This window comes from Loxodonta africana, chromosome 11, assembly GCF_030014295.1.
Source record: "Loxodonta africana isolate mLoxAfr1 chromosome 11, mLoxAfr1.hap2, whole genome shotgun sequence".
Taxonomy (NCBI): domain Eukaryota; kingdom Metazoa; phylum Chordata; class Mammalia; order Proboscidea; family Elephantidae; genus Loxodonta; species Loxodonta africana.
Genome location: NC_087352.1, coordinates 85,403,319 through 85,430,833, shown reverse-complemented (window position 1 = coordinate 85,430,833; position 27,515 = coordinate 85,403,319). Strand labels below are relative to the sequence as shown.

General features: G+C 37.9%; 1 protein-coding gene and 1 non-coding gene across 8 annotated transcripts in view; one reads left to right on the top strand and one right to left on the bottom strand.

Annotated features, from left to right (window-relative positions):
- The window catches only part of OSBPL1A (oxysterol binding protein like 1A), a 238,929-nt gene that overhangs the window by 115,361 nt on the left and 96,053 nt on the right, over nucleotides 1-27,515 (bottom strand). For 4 of the 7 annotated variants that reach the window (XM_064294638.1, XM_003406354.4, XM_023543923.2 and 1 more), the window contains 2 exons: nucleotides 26,462-26,543; nucleotides 14,901-15,007 (listed from right to left, as the gene is read on the bottom strand). In XM_064294638.1, the coding sequence (XP_064150708.1) occupies nucleotides 14,901-15,007; nucleotides 26,462-26,543 (189 nt within the window). Of the gene's footprint in view, nucleotides 1-4,139; nucleotides 4,380-14,900; nucleotides 15,008-26,461; nucleotides 26,544-27,515 lie in introns of those variants that run through there. The other 3 variants (XM_064294639.1, XM_023543925.2, XM_010586805.3) reach the window with 3 other exon arrangements.
- Nucleotides 26,927-27,033, top strand: LOC111749662 (U6 spliceosomal RNA). Its single transcript, XR_002784862.1, has one exon. It is a non-coding gene; the product is annotated as a U6 spliceosomal RNA (small nuclear RNA).

The following is a 27,515-nucleotide window of genomic DNA, read 5'->3' as shown; positions in this document are numbered from 1 at the left end:
AGTGCTTCAACCACTGTGCCACCAGGGCTCCATTTTTAAGGAATAGATCATTTCAATTTTATACAAACTCTTCCAGAAGACAGCAAAAGAAACAATACTCCCAAACTCATTTTATGAGGCCAGTATAACCTTGATACAAAAGCCTGATGAGGACAGAAAAAAAAAAAAAAAGGAAATTACAACCCAATCTCACGCATAAACACAGATGCTAAAATCTAAAAGAAACCAATCAAGGTGTATGTTAAAGATAATACACCGTGACCAAATTAGGTTTATTCCAGAATACAAGGATGACTTATCATTAGAAAAAGTCTAAAAATATAATTTACCACCTTAGCAAATTAAAACAAACAAATAAACAAAAAAATGCTCCTAATAAATGTGGAAAGGGCATTGGATAAAATTAAATGCCCTTTCATGATTTAAAAAAAACAATATAAGAATGAAAGGAAATTTAATTAACCTGACAAATGGTACTTATTAAGTATCACTCTTCATGGGAAATCATTAGAAGTTAGAAGCATGCCTGCCTTTTTAAAAATACAGACTCCCACTATATTAAGAAAAGTAACAAAATAAGAGGTGTGAGAATTAAAAGAAACAAAACTAATTTTTCACAGATTATGATTGTCTACATAAGCTGGGGTCCCTGGAGGGCACAAATGGTTTGTGTTAGAATACTAACCTAAATGTTGGTGGTTCAAACCCACTCATCGGTGTTGCAGAACAAAGGTCTGGCAGTCTGCTTCTGTAGAAGATTACAGCCAAGAAAACCCTGCGGAGCGCAGCTCTACTCTGTAGCACAGAGGCCACAGTGAGGCAGAGTCAATTTGATGGCAAGGAGTTTGGGAGTTTTCTGTTGGTTTTGGTGCATAGACTGGGTCACGATTTTTTTATTTCTGCTTCCTCACTCCCATTTTTACTCCTCTGCTCATGCTTCCTATGTCATGCTTCTAAAACTTCTTCATCAAAGTTTCCAGTGACCTCCTAGTTACCAAACCCAATGGGCACGTTTCAGTTCTCACCTTAAATTCTTCGCAGCATTCACAGGAGAGACCACTACTGCTTTCCTGGAATGCCTGTCTATGCTGACCTCCTCTGTTCTCTTCTATACTCTCTCCTGCCTCTGGCTGCTCTTTCTCAGTGTTCTCCATTAGCTCCCTGTCTTAGTCACAATACTGGGAATCATGGCCTAACCAAGTTACACATATTTTGGGGGAACACAATTCAATCCATTACATTTCCTTTCTTCCACGTGTCTTTCAAATGTCAGTATTTAATCCTTTGATTTCAAACTTTTTCAATCTATACATTTCCTAGGCAATGTTATTTACTCCTTCAGCTTCAATTGCCACATTTATACCATTCCCAGTACTGATGGTTCCCAATTTTTTATCGGACAAGTAAGGATAGCTTCACTGGGATGTCAACATGTTCAAAAGTGAACTTATCTTTCCCACTCCCTTACTCCAAACCTAAGTCACCTTCTACCCTCCAGTGACTTAAGCCATAAACCTGGGAGCTATCTATGACTACACCTTCTCCTACATTGCCCACATTCAATCTATTATGGGCTCCATTTATTTTGTTTCTCTATTTTCTATATCTCTCTCTGCTTGGTATCTTCCCTTCCTTTTCCACAGTCACTAACTTGGGTCTGGCCCTGATTATGCCTCTTGGATTCCTCTGACTGGTCACCCTACTTTCAGGTCTGTTCTCCTCTAATCCTTCTTAAAGCTGCCCAGTGTTCTTTCTAAGGAACAGATCTGATTAAATCTTTCCCCTGATTAAAATCCTTCAGTGATTCTACATGACCAAGATAAGGCTCAAACTCTTTAGGTATACTGTACAAAATCCTTCAAGAAGATGCTGCTTAAATCCATCTAGCCTTTATTTTCTCTTTATTCTGCCGCCTCTGTTCTGATCATAGTGACCTTAGTGCTGGAATTGTTTTCTGTTGCCTCTGAGTATGTTGTGGCTTCTTTAAGCATCTATGTAGTCATCTGGCTCCTACAGTGAACTCAAAGCTCTATGAAGACAGACTTGTCTAGCAGTCTCAGGCAAGGTAAACATTCTATAAATACGATATGAATTAATCAAGGAAAAGTTTTTACATAAATTAATAGGTGTCAAATTTACTATGGATCGTTATAAAAATGTATGGGGGTTACATCCCTAACCTTCTAAAGTTAAAATGAGTGAAAAATTATGTCTGCCTATAATTCATTCAAAACTCATCAAAGAGTATAAAGCCAGGCACTACACTTTATACTGGGAAGAAAACAGGGAACAACACAAACACAACTGCATGCAAGTTACAGTCTTGGTACCACTATGAGATGCAAAAACTTACCAGGATAGACCTTAGAGAAAGCCAAGCATAACAATACACATATATACACACACGTTTCATGCTAATAATTAAACCTGTAAGAACATAACTCCAAAAACTCCACAAAAGTTGTCAAAATCAAATACAGATTCATTTTACATAAATCTCACTTTCATTTATGTGTAACTTAATGTCCTAGTTACTTCCAAAATTAATTTTTAGCAGTATATTACTGGATTTTATATACAATAAGCTGGAAATTCAGGAATATGTGTTATATAATATAAACCAAGTAAAATTCCTAAATTTCTCCTTTTCAATGAAATGTTTTCTTATTATCTTCAGAGAGCTGATAAACACAAGAGTAGTAATAAGTTCACAAAACCTTTTTATAGCAATATACATTATGTCATAAAATATACACAGTTTAGATTATGATGTTGCATAATTATTTTATGTACAGTATTTAAAATGTGCCTGAGTAGTATTTATAAAATACCCTGAATACTAGCACACGCTTTTGTTTTTAATATGGAAAACTTGATAGGCTTTTTTATTTCCCCCTATTCTCTAGGGGGCTCAACTGCAAGTAAAGAGTCACTTTCACCATCAATGAAAGCCCCTAAAATTAACCTTTAATAAAGGCTTCAAAAGAGGGCAGACTAGAGTCCAACACCCATATTCATAGTGATACAAATTCTTTTAAGATCCCAGGCTAGTAAAAGCAGTATTGGGACAAATATTAAACAGATCTTTGGTCTTTATGTTTATATTAAAAATCCACTAAGTGGGAACTGAGCTAACTTGACAAAGTGATCAGCTTCGGGGCTGAAATCAAGCATTACTTAGAAGAGACTAAATTTGGTGTGTCCTCAAACTGAAAAGAAAATCTGCATTCAGAGCCCCATATTGGAGCCTACACATTACTCCACCAACACGCATTTCAAGCATTTTTCTCTGTTGAAAAAGATTCCTGCTAGGCAATGCTATATGCCTTCAAAATCAAATGCCTTAATTCTGTCTTTGAGCCTAATTAAAATTAAGAAACTTTTAATAGAGTTAGGAACTCTCAGAAGAGGCACTAAGCTCTTCCCTAGCTTTTCACTGCCCTCCCTCCTCCCTAGAAAAATCCAGCACAAGAGAAAACACAAAGCAACTAGCCACATGCTCTCAATGCTAGGGAACGTGATTCCCCACTGGCTTGGGCTACAAAGAAAGCCTATGAGTAATCAAAAATCCTTAATCAAAACATTAAACTTGTAAGCCGCCTCCCCACTCCACAACCCCAATATAATTTCCGTTCTCTCCTCAATCCATTCATGCATTTCCCCTCCTATTCTTGGAATTTTATTGGCCTCTAAACGCTAATGTAAGTTCATCCCAATGTCAGCCAGGGCAGAAACATGTAAAAAATCACTAACTTGGAAGGTTATTTAGGACAATAATGCCTTTCACTGCCTTACTCCTCCCACTCCAGTACCACTTGACCTAATACTAATATGTAGCCAAAGAAACTGTCTACGCGCTTTTCCCCCCAGTGGCCCTTGCTGCAGGAGCTGACCCAGGCATGCTCCCGCGGGAAGACCCTGCTTTGGTCCTGGAGAGAGGGGCGCCCAGCTCTGCGTACCCCTCCCCACACGTCCCCGGCTGTACTCCAGGGCCCGCACATCCAACTATTCTTGGATCTACTAACATCCCTAGATCACGTCTGGCCGCCCTCCCTCCTCCCTCCTCCCTCCTCACAGTCTTCTGTGGTCCCAAGGGCTGACCCAGCAAAGCCACAGCCCAGGCACTCACACCCACCCACCTGGGCTGGATCTCCGGACCCCGGCTGGCGCTGCCCAGGGAGCTCCAGCAGCAAATGCGCTTGGCCGTTCCTCTTCCTCACTAGCCGATCTGGGAGGCGCGACCCAGGGCGGCACTGCAAGGTCTCCCTAAGTCACCTTCGAGCTGCCCGCTCCTGGGTCCAGCTTAGTAGCAGCGCCCGCCTCCCCCGCGAGGTCGAGGTTGGAAGGAGGCGCGGCCTCAGTGCAGGGCTCCCCTCCCTGGCGCCGGCGCCTGGGGCCAGCGAGGTTGGCCCTGCACCCCTGGGCCCTGCGGCGCAGACCGCCCTCCAGGGCTCGCCGGGGACAGAGCAGGCGGGTGGCGGTGCCCGGGAAAACGGCCTGCGGCGGGCGGATCCACGCTGCTTTCGTCGTCCCTCCCACCTCCCTCGGCCCTCCCTTCTTGCCAGAAGCAGTGCAGGTAGTCAAGGGCCAGGGGCAGCGAGAGGCAGCACACAGCCCCTCAGAGCAGAGCAGACCCTGCAGATGGTGCCGGGATTTTTCTGGGAAGGGAAGTAAGGAAACTGCTACTTGTGCTTGGCGTCCTCAGCGCGGAGGCGCCTGCAAGGTCCTAGAGTGGGCTGTGTACACAGCCCTCCCCGAGACGCCTTCATGGCAACTTGAACGGGCTAGCTCGCCCTGTGAAAAGCAAAGGAATCCTCTCTTCTGAAGCCTTCCTCTTCGAGGATAACTGACACTTACTCAAGGCTTACACTGAAGAGTTAGTAATTTCAACTCCAAAACAAAAACTGAGCTACAGTCTTCATCTATTTGTTTTTATATACTCGTTGGTCTATGATTTGAGTAATGAAGAAGAAAGATATTAATCCTATTAATGTGATGTCTACTTATTTCTTATCCCGGACAGGCTTGAAGGGTAGAAGGCTCCAAGGACAGGAAAACCCACCACATAAATAACCTAACCCACTGTTTTGTTTTGTTTTTTACTGCTGTAGAGTCAATTCTGACTCATAGTGACCCTATAGGACTGAGTAGAACTGCCCCATAGAGTTTCCAAGGAGCGGCTGGTGGATCTCAAGGGCCAAACTTTTGCTTAGCACTTAACCACTTTGCCACCAGGGTACACTTAAATGATATATTCCGGTTAATGACATTTCTGGTTAACTATGAGACTGGGGGATGGGGAAGGGGAATTTGTTCCAACAGTAGCTGTAAACTGCAGCGGTTAAAGCTCTCGGCTGCTAAGTGAAAGGCTGGCCCATCGAATCCATCAGTTGCTCCTCAGGAGAAAAATGTGGCAGTCAGCTTCTGTAAAGATTATGGCCTTGGTAACCCTGTGGGACAGTTCTACTCTGTCCTATAGGTCGCTGTGAGTCAAAACTGACTCAACGGCAAGGGTTTGGCTATTAAGGTGTATAAATCTGTCCTCGTACTTTAATTAGCCCAGAGTAATAATGAACAAAACTGAATATTTCCTTGACAAGAGCCTAGCGTACTTCATGTTCATCAGGGCAAGCAGTGGTATTAGCTGTACCTGTGCTCCTGATGCAGAAGGTGTAACACATGACACAAAGCCATACTTTCAGAGAATGGAACTAATATAGATGAGGTTTCAAAATGTGGTTAAAAAGCAGAATGCGGTTTGTTTTATTTCTTTTTAATTCTAAATTGATAACTCAGTATTATTGCATTTAGAAAAGTCAACGTTTGGCACTAACGAGGAGTCCTGCTACAGAGTCTTTCTCCCTAGGCCAGAAAAACCAGAGAATGAATTCAGTTTACAAAACTAATGTGAAACAACAAAACAATGAACAACAAAGGCTACTCTGTTTTAGAAGGAAGTTTACAGAGTACCTAAAATGTGTCAGGCACTGAACTGAGGCACTTCGCATAAACAACTCATTTGTATTCTCATTTTCAGATTTGGAAACAGAATTAATTCCCAAACAAATTAATTTGCTTAAGGACTGGGTAGTGGTGTTTAGATCCAGACTGTCCTGACCCCAAAGCTTCTATTTGTTACTTTTGAGATCCATTATTCACTCATTCAAATATTTATTAATCACCTACTATATGCCAAGTACTATGCTAGACACAGAAGCTACAAAAATAACTACGATATAGTTGCTTCCTTAGGGAGCTCCAGTGCGGTAAATACATCTCAGACACATAAATATATAATCACACAACATGACACAAGCACTTGCATATCAAGGATTCATGGAACAGGAGGAACACAACTCAGTTTTGATGGGTGGAGCCTAGGATTAGGAAATTTATAGTCATCCAGAACAGCAATCCTAAGAATTTTCTCTAAAACAGCAGCAATAGGGAACTTGTATGCAAAGGTGGGGGAGGAAAGCGAAGAGAGATAGACAAACAAGATTTAAGAGGTAAAACTGACACGGCTTGGTTAAACATGGTGATAAGGAAGAAGGATAAACCAAACACAGCTCCTATGTTTTAGGCTTGAGTTACTGAATAGGTGGTAGTTCTATCCTTGAGTTGAACTGGTAACTCAGTTTAGGCACATTGGTTCTGAAATACTTGGTATAACCCATATGCAAATCTTTCAAAAGGCAGCTGGATATACTGGTTCAGAGCTTGGGAGAGATCTGAGATGGAGAGATCTGAGTCATCATGGATTTCTGGCTAAAGGAGAGTGTGAGATCATCCACGGAGAATGCTAAGAGTGAGAAGGCCACCCACAGAACCCTAGAGAATATTCACATTTAAGGTACAGGCAAAAGAAAAGATGCTTTAGGAGGAAACTGAGGAGGACCTGCCATAAAGGAAGGAGAAGCCAGAAGAGGGAGGCACATGGAAGCCACAGAGAAGAATTCCAAAAAGCAGGAAGCAGTCAAATGCCAGGTCCTTCAAAAGGCAAGCAAGATAATTTAAAAATGTCCTCTGATTTTGCAATAAGAAGGTATTGGCAAGAACAGTTTCAGTGAAGTAGTTGTGAACTAAAGAATCAGAAAGTATCATATTTTCAAAAACAGAATTGGAAAGGGATATAGGATGATAGGATCATAACTAAGTGAATGAAGAATTTAAAAGAAGAGAGGAGCTATTTTTTGAAGCAAGGTACCTAGAGAAGCAGAACAGGAGACAGATGCTTCCAACAAAAGGAAAGCAGAAAGGATGGGAGAGGAAGCAAATAAAAACTGGAGGGATGTAGGGGTAGGGAGTTGACAGTCTAATGTTTAACAAACAAATTTTGGGTGGAATAGAGGAAAATGAGGAAATGTAGAGAGGAGAGCTTTAGAGAGGGGGCAAGGCCTGAAAGAGGTATTTTAAACATTAGGAAACAAAAGAAATTAGGGATCCAAAATGACTAAAGGGCTGCTGGGAAGCATCCAAAAAAACCCACTGCCCTGGAGTAGATTCCGACTCAAAATGACCCTATAGGACAGAGTAGAACTGCCCTAAAGAATTTCCAGGGAGCGCCTGGTGGATTAGAACTGCCAACCTTTTGGTTAGCAGCGGTAGCTCTTAACCACTACGCCACCAGGGTTTCCATGGGAAGCATAGGAAGCTAAAATAATGTATTAGACTCCATGGAATTTGTAGTTATAAATCCACACGAGTGCATGATTTCTCTCCACAGATATCTGCATCCTGTTCAGAGCAGCAACACGTGGTTCCAAGTTAGAGTCTGACTCTTCCCATTACCCTACAAATTTAGCACTATCACCCAATCGTATACTCGGGTCACATCTGTTTAGCTGTCAAGAGATTAAACATGAAAGAATGGAATATTTTATAAGTGAGTTGTTGTTCAGGTTGAGGTGCTGTCGAGTTGGTTCCAACTCATAGTGACTATATGTATAACAGAACAAAAGGCTGCCATTCTCACAATTGTTGCTATGTTGGAGCCCATTGTTGCAGCCACTGTGTCAATCCATCTCACTGAGGGTCTTCTTCTTTTCCACTGACTCTCTACCAAACACAATCCTCTTCTCCAGGGACTGGTCTCTCCTGATAACACGTCCAAAGTGCCTGAGATGAAGTCTTGCCATTCTTCTCACTGCTAAGAAGCATCCTGACTTTACTTCTTCCAAGACAGATTTATTTGTTCTTCTGGCAGTCTGTGGTATACTCAATGTTCTTCACCAACACTGTAATTCAAAGGCATCAATATTTCTTCAGTCTTTCTTATTTACTGTCCAGCTTTCACATGCGTATGTGTGTGTTGTGTTAGGTGTCTTCAAGTTGCTTCTGACTCACAGCGACCCTACATACAACGGAAGAAAACACTACCTGCTCCAGTGCCATCCTCACAATTGTTATGCTTGAGCCCACTGCTGCAGCCACTGTGTCAATCCACCTTGGTGAGGGTCTTCCTCTTTTTCGCTGACCCTCTACTTTACCAAACATGATGTCCTCCTCCAGGGATTGATCCCTCCTGATAACACGTCCAAAGTATGTGAGCATTCTGGCAATATTCCTTCCAAAACAGATTTGTTCATTCTTCTGGCAGTCCATGGTCTATTCAGTATTCTTTGCCAACACCATTATTCAAAGGCATCAATTCTTCTTCAGTTTTCCTTATTCATTATCCAGCTTTCACATGCATATAAGGTGATAGTAAACACCATGGCTTGGGTCAGACCACCTTTGGTCTTTAAAGCGACAACTTTGCTTTTTAATACTAGAGAGGTCTTTTGCAGCAGATTTGCCCAATGCTTCCATGGGCATTGATTGTGAATCCAAGTAAAATGAAGTCCTTGACAACTTCAATATTTTCTTTGTTTATCATGATGTTGCTTATTGGTCCAGTTATGAGCATTTCTGTTTTCTTTATGTCGAGGTATAATCCATACTGAAGGCTGTAGTCTTTGATCTTCAGTAAGTGCTTCAAGTTGTCTTCATTTTCAGGAAGCAAGGTTGTGTCATCTGCATATGACAGGTTATTAATGAATCTTCCACCAATCCTGAGGCCCCATTCTTCTCCATATAGTCCAGATTCTCGGATTATTTGCTCAACATACAGATTAAGTAAGTACGATGAAAGGATATAACCCTGACACATACTTTTTTTTTTTTTTTTTGGTTAAACCATCTATTATCTCCTTGTTCTGGTCGAATGACTGCCTCTTGGTCTATGTACAGGTTTCTCATGAGCACAATTAAGTGTTCCAGAATTCCCATTCTTCACAATGTAATCCATAATTTGTTATTATCCACACAGCTGAATGCTTTCACATCGTCAATAAAACATAGGTGAACATCTTTCTACTATTCTTTGCTTTCAGCCAAGATCCATTTGACATTAACAATTATATCCCTCATTCCATGTCCTCTTCTGAATCCAGCTTGAATTTCTGGGAGTTCCCTGTCGATGTTAATGATATCGTTTGTTAATTTTCACATTCCGCTTGATCACCCTTCTTTGGAATGGGCACGTACATGGATCTCTTTCAGTTAGTTGGCCAGGTAGCTCTCTTCCAAACATCTTGGTATAGACAAGTGAGTGCTTCTAACATTGCATCCATTTGCTGAAACACCTCAATTGGAATTCTGTCAATTCCTAGAGCCTTGTTGTTTTGTTTTTTTTTTTTTTTTTGCCAATACCGTCAATACAGCTTTGACTTCTTCCTTCAGTACCATTGGTTCTTGATTATATGACACCTCCTGAAATGGCTGAAAGTCAACCAATTCTTTCTGATACAGTGACTCTGTATATTCCTTCCATCTTTGATGATTCCTGCATCATTCAATTCTTTGCCTATAGAATCCTTCAATATGGCAACACAAGGCTTGAATTTTTTCTTCACTTCTTCAGCTTAGGAAAAGTCATGTGTCTTCTTCCCGCTTGGTTTTCTGACTCCAGGTCTTTACACAAGTCATTATAATACTTCACTCTGTCTTCTCGAGTCACCCTTTGAAATCTTCTGTTCAGCTCTTTTACTTCATGGTTTCTTCCTTTTGCTTTAGCTACTCTACGTTCAAGAGCAAGTTTCAGAGTCTCTTCTGACATCCATTTTGGTCTTTTCTTTCTTTCGTCTCTTTTTAAGGAATGACCTTTTGCTTTCTTCATGCATAATTTCCTTGATGTCATCCTCCCACAACTTACCTAACCGTCTACCATTAGTGTTCAAGGTGTCAAGTCTATTCTTGAGATGGTCTCCAAATTTATGTGGGATATACTCAAGATCATACTTTAGCTCTTGTGAGCTTGCCTTAATTTTTTTCAGCTTCAACTTGAACTTGCATATGAGCAATTGATGGTCTATTTTACAGATGGCCCTTGGCCTTGTTCTGACTGATGTTAATGAGCTTTTCCATCATCTCTTTCCACAGATGTAGTCGATGGTGATTTCTGTGTATTCCCTCTGGCGAGGTCCACATGTATGGTTGCTGTTTATGTTGTTGAAAAAAGGTATTTCTTGCAAAATACTATCACCCAATCTCCAGCATCATTTCTACCACCAAGGCCGTATTTTCCAGCTATTCATCCTTCTTCGTTTTCAACTTTTACATTCTAATCACCAATAATTATCAATGCATTGTGATTACATGTTTGATCAATTTCAGACTGCAGAAGTTGGTAAAAATCTTCAATTTCTTTATCTTTGGCATTAGTGGTTGGTGCATAAATTTGAATAATAGTCATAGTAACTGGTCTTCCATGTAGATGTAAAGATATTATCACTGGCAGTGCTGTACTTCAGGAAAGATCTTGATATGTTCTTTTTGTTGATGAATGCAATGCCATTCCTCTTCAATCTGTCATTCCTGGCATAGTAGACCATATGATTGTCTGATTCAGAACGGCCAATACCAGTCTATTTCAGCTCACTAATGCCTAAGATATCGATCTTTATGCATTCCATTTCATTTTTGCCAACTTCCAATTTTCCTTCATTCATACATCATCCATTCCATGTCCTGATTACTAATGCATGTTTGCAACTATTTCTTCTCATTTTAAGTCATGCCACATTGGTTAAGGAAGGTCCCAAAGGCTCTACTCCATCCATGTCATTAAGGTCAACTCTTCTTTGAGGCGGCAGCTCTTCCCCAACAATATTTTGAGTGCCTTCTAACCTGAGGGGCTCATCTTGCATCACTATATCAGACAATGTTCTGCTAGTACACATAAGATTTTCACTGGCCCATCTTCCATGACTTTAAATAGGTAAGTTCCTAAATTGGAAAAACAGATTTGACTAATATCTAGGGGAGCTTGATGATACACAAAACAAGAGGGATATCAACAGTGGCTTCTATGTGACACTTCAACCACTTGATACCACCCTTTGGTGAGGAAAACTGTGGACATAAAAATGATTCATGAAAGGAGTTTCTAGGCTTTTGAACAGGACTAACAATGTTAAAAACAAAACAAAAAAAAAGGAGTAACATCCGGCTATATTATGTTTCTGAGTACTCCACTCTAAAAACACAAGTTTCTCTTTAGATCAATCACAAACTTTACAGCTTATTTTATGTATTATAATTTTTGACTAGTGTAAGTAGTTTTACTTATGAATAAAATCTGCCTATGATAAAACCTCATGTATCTAGAGGTCATATAGGAACCTCAATTATCTAGGTCATATCAGAACATCCCCAAATATGCCCAAACACCCATGTACCACAGAAACAGAAGATACAAAATCCAGACACCAGGGCCTTTACTCATTGTAAATCCCCTAAAATTTTCATTCAGAGCCAACTTACTCTTACTGTGGACATAATTTTACCAAATTTGGTTATCTGGCTTTCTTTTTAATAAACAGCAGATTAGAAAGAGTAAATCAGTATTCCACTGCAAAAAATAAGTACCCAATTGACCTAAATACGAAGTGATGTAGTTTATAAAAAGCCACAAAGAGCAAACAAGAATTTAAAAAGCATTAGCAGGATAGGGCCACTGAGTAGAGAATCACACAGTCCTATAAACAGCCTCTACAGGCATCTCTGTATTAAGGCACAGTATAATTATTAATACACAAAAGCACAATCCTGAGGCACCTAGAAAAGATGAAATTCAGTTTACAAATTTTAGTTTAAGAAATATGTAACATCTTATAATAATGTCCATGAAAAGAGATGAGAATAAAGCCTGTTTTGCTGCTGTGGGGGCTGGGGTGATTTACATCTCTTGGATCCCTATTACGTGCCAGGTACTACACAAGGTATGTTACCAACATGATTTCATTTCCTCTTCAAAACAATCCTTTCTGCTTGGTCATCATTTTAAAAAGGAGGTTATATTTACAAACTGAGGCGAAGAGAGACTAAACAGCAGAGCCAGGAATAAGGCCCAGGTCTGTGTGACCATCAATGTTCTTCAAATAAAATTTCCAAATAATAGAAACATAATTTAATGAGGCTAGATATATACAGTGTTACAGTACATAACTTTTCCACTCCGACCTCAATTAAGCCATTAAATTCCTATGCTGCAATTCTTCGGCATCTGAAAGACTAACCTCAATGTTGCCACTTACCTTCCAAATACTTTTGAGGCCTTCTCATTGTCTATAATCTTATTTCTCAGAAGGAAATCCATGGATTCTACGAAGGGCCTCACAGAGTTAGTATTTCATAGAATTACTGAGAAGAAATCTTAAAGATACTATGAAAGTTTGAAATAATAAATACCATGTACTAGATAAATGCTATGTGCCAGGCAGTATGCTAATATTCATATTATTCATCTGTATGCATTTGATCCCCACACCTGAGATGTTTATATATTTCCATTTACAGAAACTTGCCTGAGGTCCCACAGCTGGTCAGAGGTAAGCTGGGATTCAAAACAGGCCTATTAGATTACAAGACCAGTGTTTCTTTATATGGTCCTCCTTATTTGAAAGATTTAGGGTTAGAGAAATGAATCAGCCCGTCGTCATTTCAATAAGTAGCGAGGATGAAAACAAAACATTCATTCCACAAATAGTCAAATACATTTTCATTAGACAACAATTAACTTTAGGCTAATACACTTGTACATTTAGATTTTCACAAACAGAGGTGCTGACCTAGGCTATTTTTTAAACAAAGAGTTTAAAAATTAGCAGAGTTGGCTTCTCCAGAAATTGAACACGTACTAATCTAGCATTCAGCCTCAAGACCTTGTATCTCTAGAACTAAAAAATTACCAATATATCCATCAGGTACCACATAAGAGATGTGAATTAAATTTCATTTGACAATATACTAAAAATACCACAGGAATCCAAAGAAATCATAATTTTCTCATTTCGAAGATGCTCTGCAACACCATCCCAGTCAGATTTATCTAGATGCTACATCATTTCTCATTTAAATAAACCAGAATGAGAAATTTACAAATCATCAAAAACAGGAATGCTGAGAAGGGACATTTTTCAACAGTATTAGAATAAGCAACTGTTTTCCTAGGATGGTTAACAGAGTTCTGTAAAAGAATGTCTGTAATTTTATTTCAAATGAATGCAGATTATTTACATATTTTTTTCACATTCTCCAAATAAACTAATGTGGAATTTGTGGTACAATATAAAAAACGTAGTATTTTAAAATATTTATATTAATTCCAAAGACTTCTGTTCTGATTATGGGAAAAATATAATTTCAGCTCTTTCATATAAGCGAAATACATTTAAAGATATTTTCATCTATCCCATTTTACTAAAACCTAATGTCTAGCCAAAATGTACAAATAAACTGTAATAAGAGTAAGAAATTTGGTATCTTAATTTAATCTAAAAAACAGGAGTCCCTGGGTGGTACAAACAGTTAAGCACTTGGCTACTAACTGAAAGACCGGTGGTTTGAACACACACGGAGGCACCCTGGAAGACAGGCCTGGAGATCTGCTTCCCAAGGTCAGAGCCTTGAAAACTCTATGGACTGGTTCTACTCTGCACATACGGGGTAAACAGGAGTCGGAAATGACTCAACAGCAACTGACAACAACAACAATAATCAAAAAAATAAGTTGATGTTTAAACATAGATGTAGAAATGAACAAAATGGAAGAAGAGAGCTTATTCTCACTTGTCTTGCATTAAAATCATAAGGGGGAAAAAAAAGGATAAATCTAAGCTCAGGCAATCAAAACACATCTTTACAACTTTTTAGCCCTTAGACGAGGAATTACTAACGGAAAAGTACAACATTCTTACTCATATTTCGGGAAAAGCAAATGGCAAGTATTTGAAAGGGAGAGTACAAAAGAAAAGGAACACAAAAAATATATAAGGTGTCTACTGAGCTCTGTTTACACAGGAAGTATGATAGTACTCTCTTTTCCAAATATTAGTATTGTATCTTTTTCGTATAAAGATTTTCTATTTCTAGAATATTTTCACCCATTTTTATTACACTGTCACAACCCTGAGTAGATCAACTTTTATACATACCTGTTAAATACCACTACATTTTAAGTAAATTCAAATGATACAAAGAGAAGTTACTGTAGAATTACCCTGGCTAATCAAAAGCAAAAAAACAAAAAAAAAACCCACTGCCGTCGAGTCGATTCCGACTCATATCAACCCTATATGACAGAGTAGAACTACCCCATATGGTTTCCAAGGAGCAGCTGGTGGATTCGAACTGCCAACCTTTTGGTTAGCAGCTGTAGCTCTTAACCAGTACACCACCAGGGTTTCAAATCAAAAGTCAATTAAGTTCTAAATTTTGGTGAAAACCAAAGCTTTTATTTTCCTTGTTAATACCATTTTCTCCTACTTTTGGCCAATTTCAAAGCAGTGATTTATTGGATGATCAAGTTTATGACACCTACATGATGATTAAAAAAAAATTCAATTCAAACTACTTACCCCTTCTTGTTTAGTGAAGAGATTAAGGCAATCACTCAAAGCTACACAAGTTTCTCTGGATGCTTCAGAGACAACTTCAACTTTCTGAAGAAATGATGGAAGCATTTCTATACATACAAGATAAATAAATAAAATGAGTGGGATTTTAAGTAATCTTAAAACGAACTAAGACCACGAAAATATTTTTTATATCTACCAACTTCATGCTTCTTCCCAGTTGTTTTAAGTAAACCATGTAACGTGTTCATTGAGCATCATTATTAAGCACCCACTGTGTGCATGGCATATAAGGTGGTGCAAAGGATCCTGTCCTGGATACCTAGATACCCTACAAGGAGGAGAGCCAAGACTAAAAAAGGTTTACAGCAATAAGTAGTACCATAATATTTAAGTACCTAACAAGTAAGATTGATAGCACTACTTATAAAACACTAACATTTGCTTTCATGGAATTCTACACTAAATAATTTTATTCAAAAGCAAAGTGGTGAAAAGAGACAAAAATCCTTTACAGCTGACAAGATGTCTAATATTTCTGAAGGCAGCATTAACTCAGCCTCCTCTAGTTCTTATTCAGACAACTGTTTAGCATAAACAGGTCTTTTTCTCCTCAAAAGAGTATCTCTTCAGAGATCCTGTACCTTTTGTATGTGTTGAAAGCAAAAACAAAAACGGGAGTATCAGTATCTCCCCTGCTGTCATGGATTGAATTGTGTCCCCGCAAAGTATCCGTCAATTTGGCTAGACCATGATTCCCAGTATTGTGTGACTGTCCACCATTCTGTGATCTTCCTGTGTGTTGTAAATTCCTATCACTATAGTGTTAATGAGAAGGATTAGTGGCAGTTATGTTGATGAGATCTATAAGATTGGATTGTGTCCTAAGCCAATCTCTTTTGAGATATAAAAGAGAGAGATCAGCAGAGAGACAAGGACTCATATCACCAAGAAAGCAGTGATAGGAGCAGAGCACATCCTTTGGACCTGAGGTTTCTACACAGAGAAGATCCTAGACCAAGGGAAGATTGATAACAAAGACCTTCCTCCAGAGCCAAGAGAGATAAAAGCCTTCCCCTGGAGCTGATGTCCTGAATTTGGACTTGTAGCCTACTGGACTGTGATAGAATAAATTTTTCTTTGTTGAAGCCATCTATTTGTAGTATTTCTGTTATAGCAGCACTACATGACCAAGACAGAATTTCGTACCAGGAGCACGATGCTGCTCTAACAGATACCTACAATGTGGAAGCAGTTTTGAAACTGTGAATGGATGGAAGACTTGGAAGGAACTTAAGTGAACTGTTAACACCGGAGATGGCACAGATGGTGAGAAACAGCAGCAAAGGACCGGCAACAGCAGAGGACCAGCAACAGCAGAGGACTGGCAGCAGCACAACCAAGAGACCAGTGCCAGACAGTACTGGAGCAGACCCACAGAGTGAGAGAGCTGAGCGTCCATGTCCAGGAGGCTTCCTGGTGGAATGGGGTGCCTCTGGGCACTTATCAGTGGAGGTAAGCTTGCCAACCCATGGACAAAGAGAGCCGAGTGTCTTCAGGCTGAAGTTCGCTGGTGGCATGAGATGCCTCCAGGCATTTGTTGGCCAAGAAGCCAATGAAGTGATAGGAGCAGAGCACATCCTTTGGACCTGAAGTTCCTACAGGGAGAAGCTCTTAGACCAAGGGAAGATTGATAACAAAGACCTTCCTCCAGAGCCAACAGAGACAGAAAGCCTTCCCCTGGAGCTGATACCCTGAATTTGGACTTATAGACTACTGGACTGTGATAGAATAAATTTTTCTTTGTTGAAGCCATCCACTTGTGGTATTTCTGTTATAGCAGCACTAGGTGATCAAGACACCTGTTTCCCTAAAGAAAATCTTAACCCATTTTTCCATTAAAAAAAAAAAAGAAAAGAAATGTTGAAGAGGTTGTGGGGAGAATGAAACTCTTATGCACTGCTGTAAGGACTGTAAAATGGTACAACCACTATGGAAAACAGAATTGTACTTTCTTAAAAAGAAACAGAAATACTATACGATCCAGTAATCCCACTCCTGGGAATATATCCTGGAGAAATAAGAGCCATCACAGGAACAGACATATGTACACTCATGTTTACTGCAACATTACTCACAATAGCAAAAATATGAAAACAACCTAAGTGCTCTTCAACAGATGAATGGATAAACAAATGATGGTACATACACACAATGAAATACTAAGCAATGATAAAGAACAATGATGAAGCAACAAAATATCTCACAACATGGATGTATCTCAAAGGCATTATGGTTAGTGAAATAAGTCAATCACAAAAGGACAAATACTGTAGGAGATCGCTTTTATAAAAATCAAAGAAAAGGCTGACACAGAAAAAAACAGTCTGTGATGGTAACAAGGGAGGAGGTGCATGGGGAGGGGAAATCACTAACTAGATAGTAGGCAAGTGTTAACTTTGGTGAAGGGAAAGATAACACACAATGTAGGGGAAGTCAGCGCAACCTGACCAAGGCAGTCATTCCTAGACACTTTCACGACACCTCCCAGAAAGCAAAGACTAGAAGGCAGGAAGAGAAAGGAAACCTACCCAAATGGACATGGGAAATTCACAGTGTAAAAAATTTTAAATTAAAAAAAATAATGCTAGAAAGAGGAAAATACACACATTATTACTTAAAAAACAAGCAAAATGTCATATCCTGCCCAGAGCAGTGTAAGAGATACATAATTAGTTGAAATAGATTCTGACTTTTTTTATCAATTACACATTAGGATCCTTTAAATTTGTCTCTTTTATCAAATAAAAATTGTAACATTTAAGAAAATTTTCATTAAAAAAAAAACCTAAAAGGAGAAAGACAAATAATTAAACCTATACCATCCTCTGTATATCAAATAATCACTGACTTACTTAATGTTCTTAAAACATAGTAAACGAGATCAATAAACAAAAGGTATCAAGCAAATCCACACACCAGCAAATTGCAAACATGAGCCCATAAAATGCTGGGTCCATCAAGACAGAAAAATTTTCAAATGGGAAATGAAACGATAGTATGAGAGGAAATTAAAGTGTAAGATTATGTCACTCAACATCACACAAGCTATCAGAACAAATCTACGAAGAACATACATCAAATTATACATAGTCATTTCTGGGCAATAAATCTATGAATATTTTTCTTCTTTTTCTCTTTTCCATATGTTCTATATGAATGTGATTTATTTAAGCAAAGTCCTTTTCTTTGAAAAGTCATTTCTCAAATTTCATAAGGCAAAGGTAGGCAACAAAAGGAAATGGTGAGAGTGAATGAAAAAAGGTATGAACCACCATTCCTCAATAACTGGGTATTAGGACCAAGTCATATTTTATCATTTTTTTCATCTTATAGAACAGTTTCCTATTGTTAGCTATCCTTAATAAAACCCAATTGAAAATTATTAATTCTAAAATAAATCTGACTTTACATACTTTATTCTGCAGTTTGAATCTTTGATACACATTGTGAAGATTTATTCTGTATTTAATTGCTAAACAGCAAAAGAAGAGTACTGTCTTAGTTACCTAGTACCGCTGTAACAGAAATACCACAAGTGGGTGGCTTTAACAAACAGAAATTTATTATCTCACAATTTAGGAGGCTAGAAGTCTGAATTCAGGGTGCTGGCTCTAGGGGTAGGCTTTCTGTCTCTGTCGGCTCTGGAGGAAGGTCCTTGTCTCTTTGAGCTTCTGCTCCTGGGCGATCTTCTTGTGGCTTGGCATCTCTCTCCCCCATCTCTGCTTCCTTAATCTGCTTTTATATTTTCTAAGAAATTGACTCAAGACACACTCTACATTAATCTTGTCTTATGAACATACCGAGGAAAACCCATTCCCAAATAAGACTGTAACCACAGGTATAGAGATCAGAATTTAGAACACATAGTTTTTGGGGATACAATTCAATCCACAACAAATACCATATGCTAGATGCCATGTGACTTAAACAGTATCTCAGCAGATGTCTCACAAAGAGCTGTGAACCATGTACTGTGAAGAGTGTACAAGAAAAAACAGATATAGGCACTGCCTTCTATAAATTTTGGGGGTAATCTAGTAATTTTTCACTTTCATGGCACAAATGATAAGAAGATAGGAATATAATCATTCATGGATGTATTTCTTTTATTAAATATCATCACGTGCTTAATCATCTACAATTCTATGTTTTAGATTATTTCATATGTTAGATACTTGTGGATTAATATAAACATTCAACGTCAAAAACAAATTTTTAGGAATGCTTATAAGTTTTAACGAAAACTGATTCTGCAAACTTCCAAAAGATTCTAAATGATATGTAGAAAGACATATTTTTTTTGTGTGTGTGAATCCACTGTTGACAGAATAATAAAGCCAAAGTTATCTAATTTCTCTGATAATCCAGCATTAAAACATGATTTTCAAATAAATATTAGCTCGTTCAGTGGCACAAAGTAGGAACTGATGAATCTTGGCAAATATACTAGTGCAGTGCATCACAGACCATTCGGTTCACATTGGTATGCTTCTTATATGATGGTGTTTTATAACATTATATAAAAAATAAAATGGTGCAGTTTCTAGAAAAGTTGCCATCTGGGAATAACTGCAAACATGTCTTAACCATTTAATATTTAGATACTAAGACGGACTGAATAAACAGAAAGGTCAGTATGTTACTTTATTTTGCCTACTGTAAGAATCTGATACTCTTCGTTTTCAGGAAAAAAGTTATTTTTAGTTTACTAAAAATTGTTTTTAACTTATAAAAGCTGCTAGAAGATCATATGTGAAAAGCTTAAAAAAAAACTTTAGAGACAGGTATAAAAAGCTCACCATCTGTCGTTTTTCAGGATTACACTGTAGAGTTTTTAATTGGGTAAGTTTTAAAACTAGTGGGGAAGTACTTGTTTCTTGCTACACTAACAAACTAAACTCTAATACAGACTACCTTCATTGTCCTCCTAATGGAGAACAAAGCCTACGCTCCCTAGCCTAACATTTAAGACTCCATAAACTGAATCAGCTACAGCCAGACTTTTCCTGGAAATATCTGTTAGCCTAGAAATATCCTTCTACTTCACTGCCTCTAGGCTTTTGTTCAAGTTGTTCCCTCTTCCCTAATTACTGGAAATAATAATTATTCAGATTTGAAACTTTCCCTACTTAACTAAAAATTTTTCTTTCTCTCAAGGCCCTGTACAAATGCCAACCTCTCCATGAAGGGCTCTCTAAATATCACTGTGTGATGGGAACTCTCTCGACTCCAACAGCAGTCACATACGCTTGTAATAGGGGAAGTGCGGTATTGTGTGTGTGTTACATCTCTGCTACCCTCTGGGAATGCTAAACCTGTTTAATTCCCTGAACACAGTGCACTGAGCTTTGTATTAAAAAACACTCAAATCTTTATAAAAGAATAAAGACACTAACAAAATATTTTACTTTCACAGTTTGCATAGAAAGTTCAAATGGTTTTAGATGCATTATTTTATAATCATAAGAATTACTATGTTTAAGTTTTAAAAACATGATAAGTTGCAAACATTTTCATTTATATTACTACAGGTTGGTTGATTAGGGCTTAAGAAATAATCTTTTTTTTTCCTCTTTTTTTTTTTTTTAATTGTACTTTAGATGAAAGGTTTACAGAGCAAACTAGTTTCTCATTAATTATTATACATATTGTTTTGTGACACTGGATGCCAATCCCATGACATGTCAACACTCTCCCCTTCTCGACTTTGGGTTTCCCATTTCCAGCTTTCCTGTCTCCTCCTGCCTTGTCTTTGCCTCTGGGCTGCTGTGCCCATTTAGTTTCATTTTGTTGTATGGGCCTGTCTAATCTTTGACTGAAGGGTGAACCTCAGGAGTTAAAATGGTGTCCCAGGGCCATACTCTTGGGTTTTCTCCAGTCTCTGTCAGACCAGTAAGTCTGGCCTTTTTTTTTTTTTCTGAGTTAAAATTCTGTTCTACATTTTTCTTCAGCTCTGTTGGGGACCCTCTACTGTGCTCCCTGTCAGAAAAGTCAGTGGTGGTAGCCAGGCACCATTTAGTTTTGCTGGACTCAGTCTGGTGGAGGCTGTGGTAGTTGTGGTCCATTAGTTCTTTGGACTAATCTTTCCCTTGTGTCTTTGGTTTTTAAGAAATAGATAATCTTTAACTATACTGTTTTTTATTTGAGGTACAAGTAACTATATTTTGCCTGTTTTCAACTCTTCACTACGCAAAATATTTCTATCATTTGGCAGAGGATCTTTAAAATTAAAAAAAAAAAGTATAATAGCATTTCATTTCCTTACTCTTACCCTTCTGATAATGGTGCTAGCTTTGTTTTTTAAGAAAATTAAAAACAAACAGTAGAGAGAATACATAATCTAATAACTAAGATATCTAGTGACAAAGTTAAATATTGTAGGAAATACAAGAAAATATCAAAATGAGATAATTTCTCTTTTGTGGTGAGAAAAAGATGTCACTGACTATATGCCTATGTACATGAAAGACATATCATTTAACCTACATCAGATAAGAAGGCATTTAAAAAACTGATTTTTATATGAAATTGCAATTAATGCCTCAAAAGAATTAGTACTCTGTCCTTAAAATGGAGAAAAAGACATATGCACATAAAAACCAACTACTCCTCTAAAAACTTCCACTACAATTGATGTATATATTTACATTAGTTGTAGTGGAAGATATAAAATTTACCGGACAAAGTAACAGGTATTAACAAAGTTAATGCATGAATTCAATGAGAATAAAAGATAACACCAGGGTTGTTAGAAAACATAAATAGAAAACAAGTTGTGCATACATTAAAAAAAAAAAAAGTCAAATATTCAGAAAAGGAAGCTTTCATTATGGGCTTGAGTAATCAAGGGAAATTTGAAGAAAGAGGTGGGACTTCAGTTGGATCTTGAGGAACCAACAATTTTTTTTGTTAATATATATGTAACAGAACATTTGCCTCTTCGACAATCTTCACACGTACAATTCAGTGACATTATGTTCATCAAGTTCATCACCCTTATTTGTTCCTAATTTTTTCCATCACCCTTAACAAAAGCTCAGCGTTTCCTAAACATTGGGTCCTCCTTTTCCCCTTGCTTGCCTGCCCTTGGTACCCACTAATAAACTTTGGTCTCTGTATGCTTTCCTATTCAAGATATTTCATATAAGTTGGATCATACAATGGTTTTCCTCTTGTGACTGACTTAATTCACTCAGCATAATGTTTTCAAGGTTCATCCATGCTGTAACATGTATTTGGACTTCATTCCTCTTTAGGGTTGAGTAATATTTCACTGTATGTATGTACCATGGTTTATCTAGTCATTTGTTGATAGGCATTTGGGCTATTTCTACCTTTTGGCTCTTGTGCTACAATGAACACTGGTGTACAAGTTTCTGTTTGAGTCTCTGCTTTGATGTCTTTTGGGTGTATTCCTAGGAATGAAACTGCAAGGATCAGTAATATTTTACTGCTAAATATAATGCCCAATAAAACAAGCATATCTAAAATATCTATATTATGTATAGAAAACACTAATCCTGAGACAAAGATAGTTTTAGAATTATGATCAATGAGAGGATCTGCATCTACTATTAAAACAGAAAATAAACATTACTGTTGAATGGATAGCACTGATCAAAGGGACTTCAGAGGTGGAGCCTTTAACTAGGAATAGGGAAAACAAGACTTGTTGGAAAAAATAAAATGAATGATGTTAGAAAATTTAGAAGAATACCAGTCAAGGAGGCCTTATGGAGACAAATAAAACAGAGAAGAAGCCAGAATTGTGCAATGTGTTTTGCACTCTTTTATGAATAAGAGTGAAGAGAGGCAATAAGGAAAAATTTTAATCAAACTCAGCAACAGTTATAACTGGATTTATATAATTCCTGATTGGATTGTCCTGGAAATGGATTCCTCACTTATGAGAATGACGTTATGAAAAAATAGGGTTGATGAAGTGGACTACTCACTTATGACAATGACCTTATGGAAAAAAAAACAGGGTCAATGAAATACACAGTCATTAGGATACAGTAACAAGTGATCTGGAGAGCTCCACCCTGCAGGAAGGTCTGAGGAGTGTTGGCAGAATCTGTGCCAAAAGAAGGCAAAGAGACAAATCACTTGATGATGTATTAAAGAGTTAACTCAAGCCTTCCTGCTTGAGAAAGCTTCCAAGATGATGCTTGCCTGTCTTCCCCAACTGACTTTGGCTGAAGGAAATACGGGTAATAATGCACTTAGTTTCATAACCACATTGTCTCACCTATTAAACTTCTCTGCATTGCTGCCTGAAAGAAAGTTTGGATGATGGGTAGACACCCCTCTCCAGTCCTGGTGTAAGTGAGCCTCGATAGGCGCACCTAGTGTGACCTGCGCTTTTGCTTACTCTTACCAGCCGCTTCTAAGGCCTGAGGGGGTCGGGCCTGCCCAGAGCGGGGGAATGGAAACAGAAAGCTGTACATTTAAGGTTGATTAGTGCTAAGATAAGGAGCCTGCAGGGAGATTTGGAAACACAAAGTAAGAACAAGTAGGCTGATCTTAATGAAGTCAAGTGAAAGTTCTAAGAAGATACATGTAAATGATGAGAAAAAGTATTTAACACTATGGGAACAACATCTGCCAAGACCCTGAGGTACAAGTTTAGTGGTGAAGATAAAAGTAAAAGGAAGAAAGCTGTAAGAAATGACACCCCTGAAGGGAGCAGACACAGATCAGGAAGCATCTGGTAAATCAAGGTGGAGTCTAGATTCTACCCTCAGGGCAGTGAAAAGGCAGTAAATGCTTCTGGTAGGTAAGGTTATAAAAAAGATTCAAGAATCTTGGGAATTGGAGGAATACGAAACTGAAGGCGCGTGACCAGTCAAGTTGTTCTTGCTGCATCTACGGGAAGGATGGCCATGCCCTGCTTTAGGGTATTGTAAGAGGGATACAGAGGAGTGAACAAAGTGGAGAGAGACGTGAAAGACAGAACTGACCAACACAATGGGTAAGGGATACAGAGGAGTTAAGGTGAGTCCAAAGTTTGGGCCTGTCAATATGGGTAAATTGGTGATGCATTCTTTGAGATGAGGAACGCCAGAAACAACATCAGGACGAGGAAACAGAAGAAAAAATTGATAGAAAAAAAATTTTTTGCTGTGAGTTGGAAACTTCTGCTTTACATCAATCCCACTCTACTCCTGAACTTCTGAAGGGGAGACAATGAGGAATGATTGCTAAACTCATCGATTTGAACAACACCCAAATAACAGCAGCCAAGCTAATGTGATTTTCCTCAAAAATTTTTACTTTTCACTGTAGATGTAGTTATAAATCTGTAAACTTTCCCAGTTCACAGAAAAAACGTTCAGAGGTAAATACAGAATTCCTGATTTATTCCACATTCTTTAAGGAGCCTGATGGCGCAGTGGTTAAGAGCTCAGCAGCTAACAAAAGGTCAGCAGTTCAAATTCACCAGCCACCCCTTGGAACCCTGTGGGGCAGTTCTACTCTGTCCTATAGAGTTGCTATGAATTGGAACCGACTCGACAGCAATGGGTCTGGTTTTATAGGTGAAGAGCAGACTCTGGAGCCAGTTAGCCTGCAGTCAAACCCTGACTCTGGTATTTACTAGCTGTGTGACCTCTGGCAAGTTACCTAAGCTCTCTGTGACTCAACTTATCTGTAACACAGACATGCAAATTGTAGGTACTGTGTAAGGCTGGTTTAAGAAATAAATGAATAAATAAAGTGCACAGAACAAAGCACATAAAGGGGTATACGTATCTGCCATTATACTAGATAAAATAATACAATCTGTAGATTATTGCTATGTTTTATATTGGAAAGAGCATGGGACACATATCACCTGGAAAACTAAGTTGATGGGTGACCATCCGTCCAACCTCACCCCATAAATATGTTGAATAATATGTAACAGAGTTTGAAAAAACAATGTCCCTGGATTATAAATTGGATTAATAATCTGCTCAATCATTGTTAATAGACATAAATGCCATCACTATGAGTCATATAGATAACCTGAACCAAGGGACTTGATTCAAGGTTTAAAAAAACAATTTAGGTGTAGTTCTGATACAATTTCTTGCTCTGAACCAAGTTAAATGAATTACTCTTTATGTTTCTCTGGGCCTTTTCAACATCTTTTAAGCATTGTTGGTATCTCTTCTTACTTTGGAGCGTTCTTTGTGAAGATGGTGTTTTAAAAGTCCATGGATGGTGACGGTCACACAATTCTGTGAATATACTAAAAACCACTGAATTGTATACCTTAAATGAATGACTTTTATCTAATGTGAGTTATAGCTAATGAAGCCGTTTTTTTTTTTTTTTTAGTTCACTGAGGATGAATAGAGTAATACAATAGTCCAGCCTGCAATTAATAATGAAAATGATTAACTGTTGTCCTTCCCAAAGCTATCACTGCTGATATAAGTAAGTGTATGTCGAACTGAAGTAAAAAAAAAAGTCTAAGGTACATCTGGGGAGATACAGAATACTGATGCTCAATTTACGCTAATACTAACATTTCTTCACATTCCCTGGGCACTTATAACGTGAATCTAAGAGTCCGCTCAGAGAAATCAGCTCATGATTACAATGGACAGTTAATCATAAATTCACAGAGAACTAATTCAATGATATTTTAGTCATTTATATTCACATCATGACTAAGCCTAAAGTCTAAGAAATGCGATAATTTTTTAATATATAAAGTAATAAACAATTTTTTCTCAATACTTAAGTTTTATTCTTTGACCATTTATACTTTAGGTAGTTCATACCTGATGGAGCATGACAACACAAAAGTTACTGCTGAAAGGTAGATCAATTAGACTATAAAGACAGGGTCACATATACATTCATGAAATCATAAAAGGTCAAGAGCAGGGAAAAACCAATTCCTTCATTTTAAAGATGGGGACACCAAGGCTCAGAGAAGGTAAATGTACTACTCAAAGTTACAGTTAGTAAGTGGCAGAACAAGGATTTAAATCCACAACAGTATGACTCCAAAGCTCGAGTTGTCTGCGATTCATCAGCAGAATTCTCATTAAGTAGCTAAAATGAATTTACAACCCTAGTATGCTAATTTTAAGTTTGTTTTTCTTTTTCCTAAGAGAATAAACCTATATGTAACCTATAAAGCAGGTCTCCTTAGTAAGAAGAAAATTTAAATACCAAAACCAAACCAAACTCACCGCCCTTGAGTTGATTCCAGCTCACAGTGACCCTATAGGACAGAACAGAGCTGCCCATAGAGTTTCCAAGGAATGCCTGGCAGATTTGAACTGCCAACCTCTTGGTTAACAGCTGTAGCACTTAACCATGACACCACCAGGGTTTCCAGAAAATTTAAATAGCATTTTTAAAATTTCAAAATAGTTTAGTGAAATACAACTTTGAATTCAAAACCAAAAATTATCTAAAATGTATAGTCGATATCTATGACAATGGGTTGTGTCAAAGAGTTTTGTTTTTTTTTTGGTAGTCCTTGTGCTTGTTTTTTTTACCTTTAGCCATGTCACACTCCTTAATCATTTTTAGAAAGCTGGAAATTTCCCTATCTAGTCTCTGTTGACATGATTGTGCTTTCTGGAAAAAAAAAAAAAAAAGATAAAATTAGACGAAATGTCATTGCTTTAATGTTTCTATCAAAACTTTTTAGTTTATGAATTGACACACAATAATAGAGACTTTTATGTTCCTTAGAGAGAAAAAAAGGCAAGAGAAGCTTTCCTTAATATAACTTTTAGTTAATCATATACAGATGAATGGATATAAATCTCTCTAAATTCTAAACACATTCAACATCTACGGTACAGAGATCACACAATTTCATTAATTACTACTAATATCTCACTATGCCATATATATCTGAACAGTTGCATTTCTCTAACTCATTTATTAACACTTTCAGTAGGCCTGGTTAACTTCATCCAGAAACTATAAAACGCACTCCTTACGAATATACCTTAGCGCTTGCTTGGGCAGCACATATACTGAAATTGGAACGATACAGAGAAGACTAACAAGGCCCCTGCGCAACAATGACATGCAAATTTGTGACGCATTCCATATTTTGGGGTGAAAAGGGGTAGTGTGCTGTCACATTATAGGGATTGAAACTAGGGTCACATAAATGTGTATAAATTTTTGTATGAGAAATTAACATGAGCTGTAAACTTTCACCTAAAGTTCAATAAAAAAATACACACACACACACACACACACCCCTATAATTAAATACTTATGTCCATCAAAAGACTTCAACAAAAGAGTAAAAAGAGAACCTACAGACTGGGAAAAAAATTTTGGCTATGGCAAATCTGACAAAGGTCAAATCTCTAGAATTTACAGGAAAATCCAACACCTCTGCAACAAAAAGACAAATAATCCAAAAAAATGGGCAAAGAAAAATGAATAGACACTCCACCAAAGAAGACATTCAAGCTGCTAACAGATACATGAGGAACTGCTTGCAATACTAGCCATTAGAGAAATGCAAATCAAAACCACAATGACACACCACCTCACCGCAGCATTAATGGCACGAATCAAAAAAAC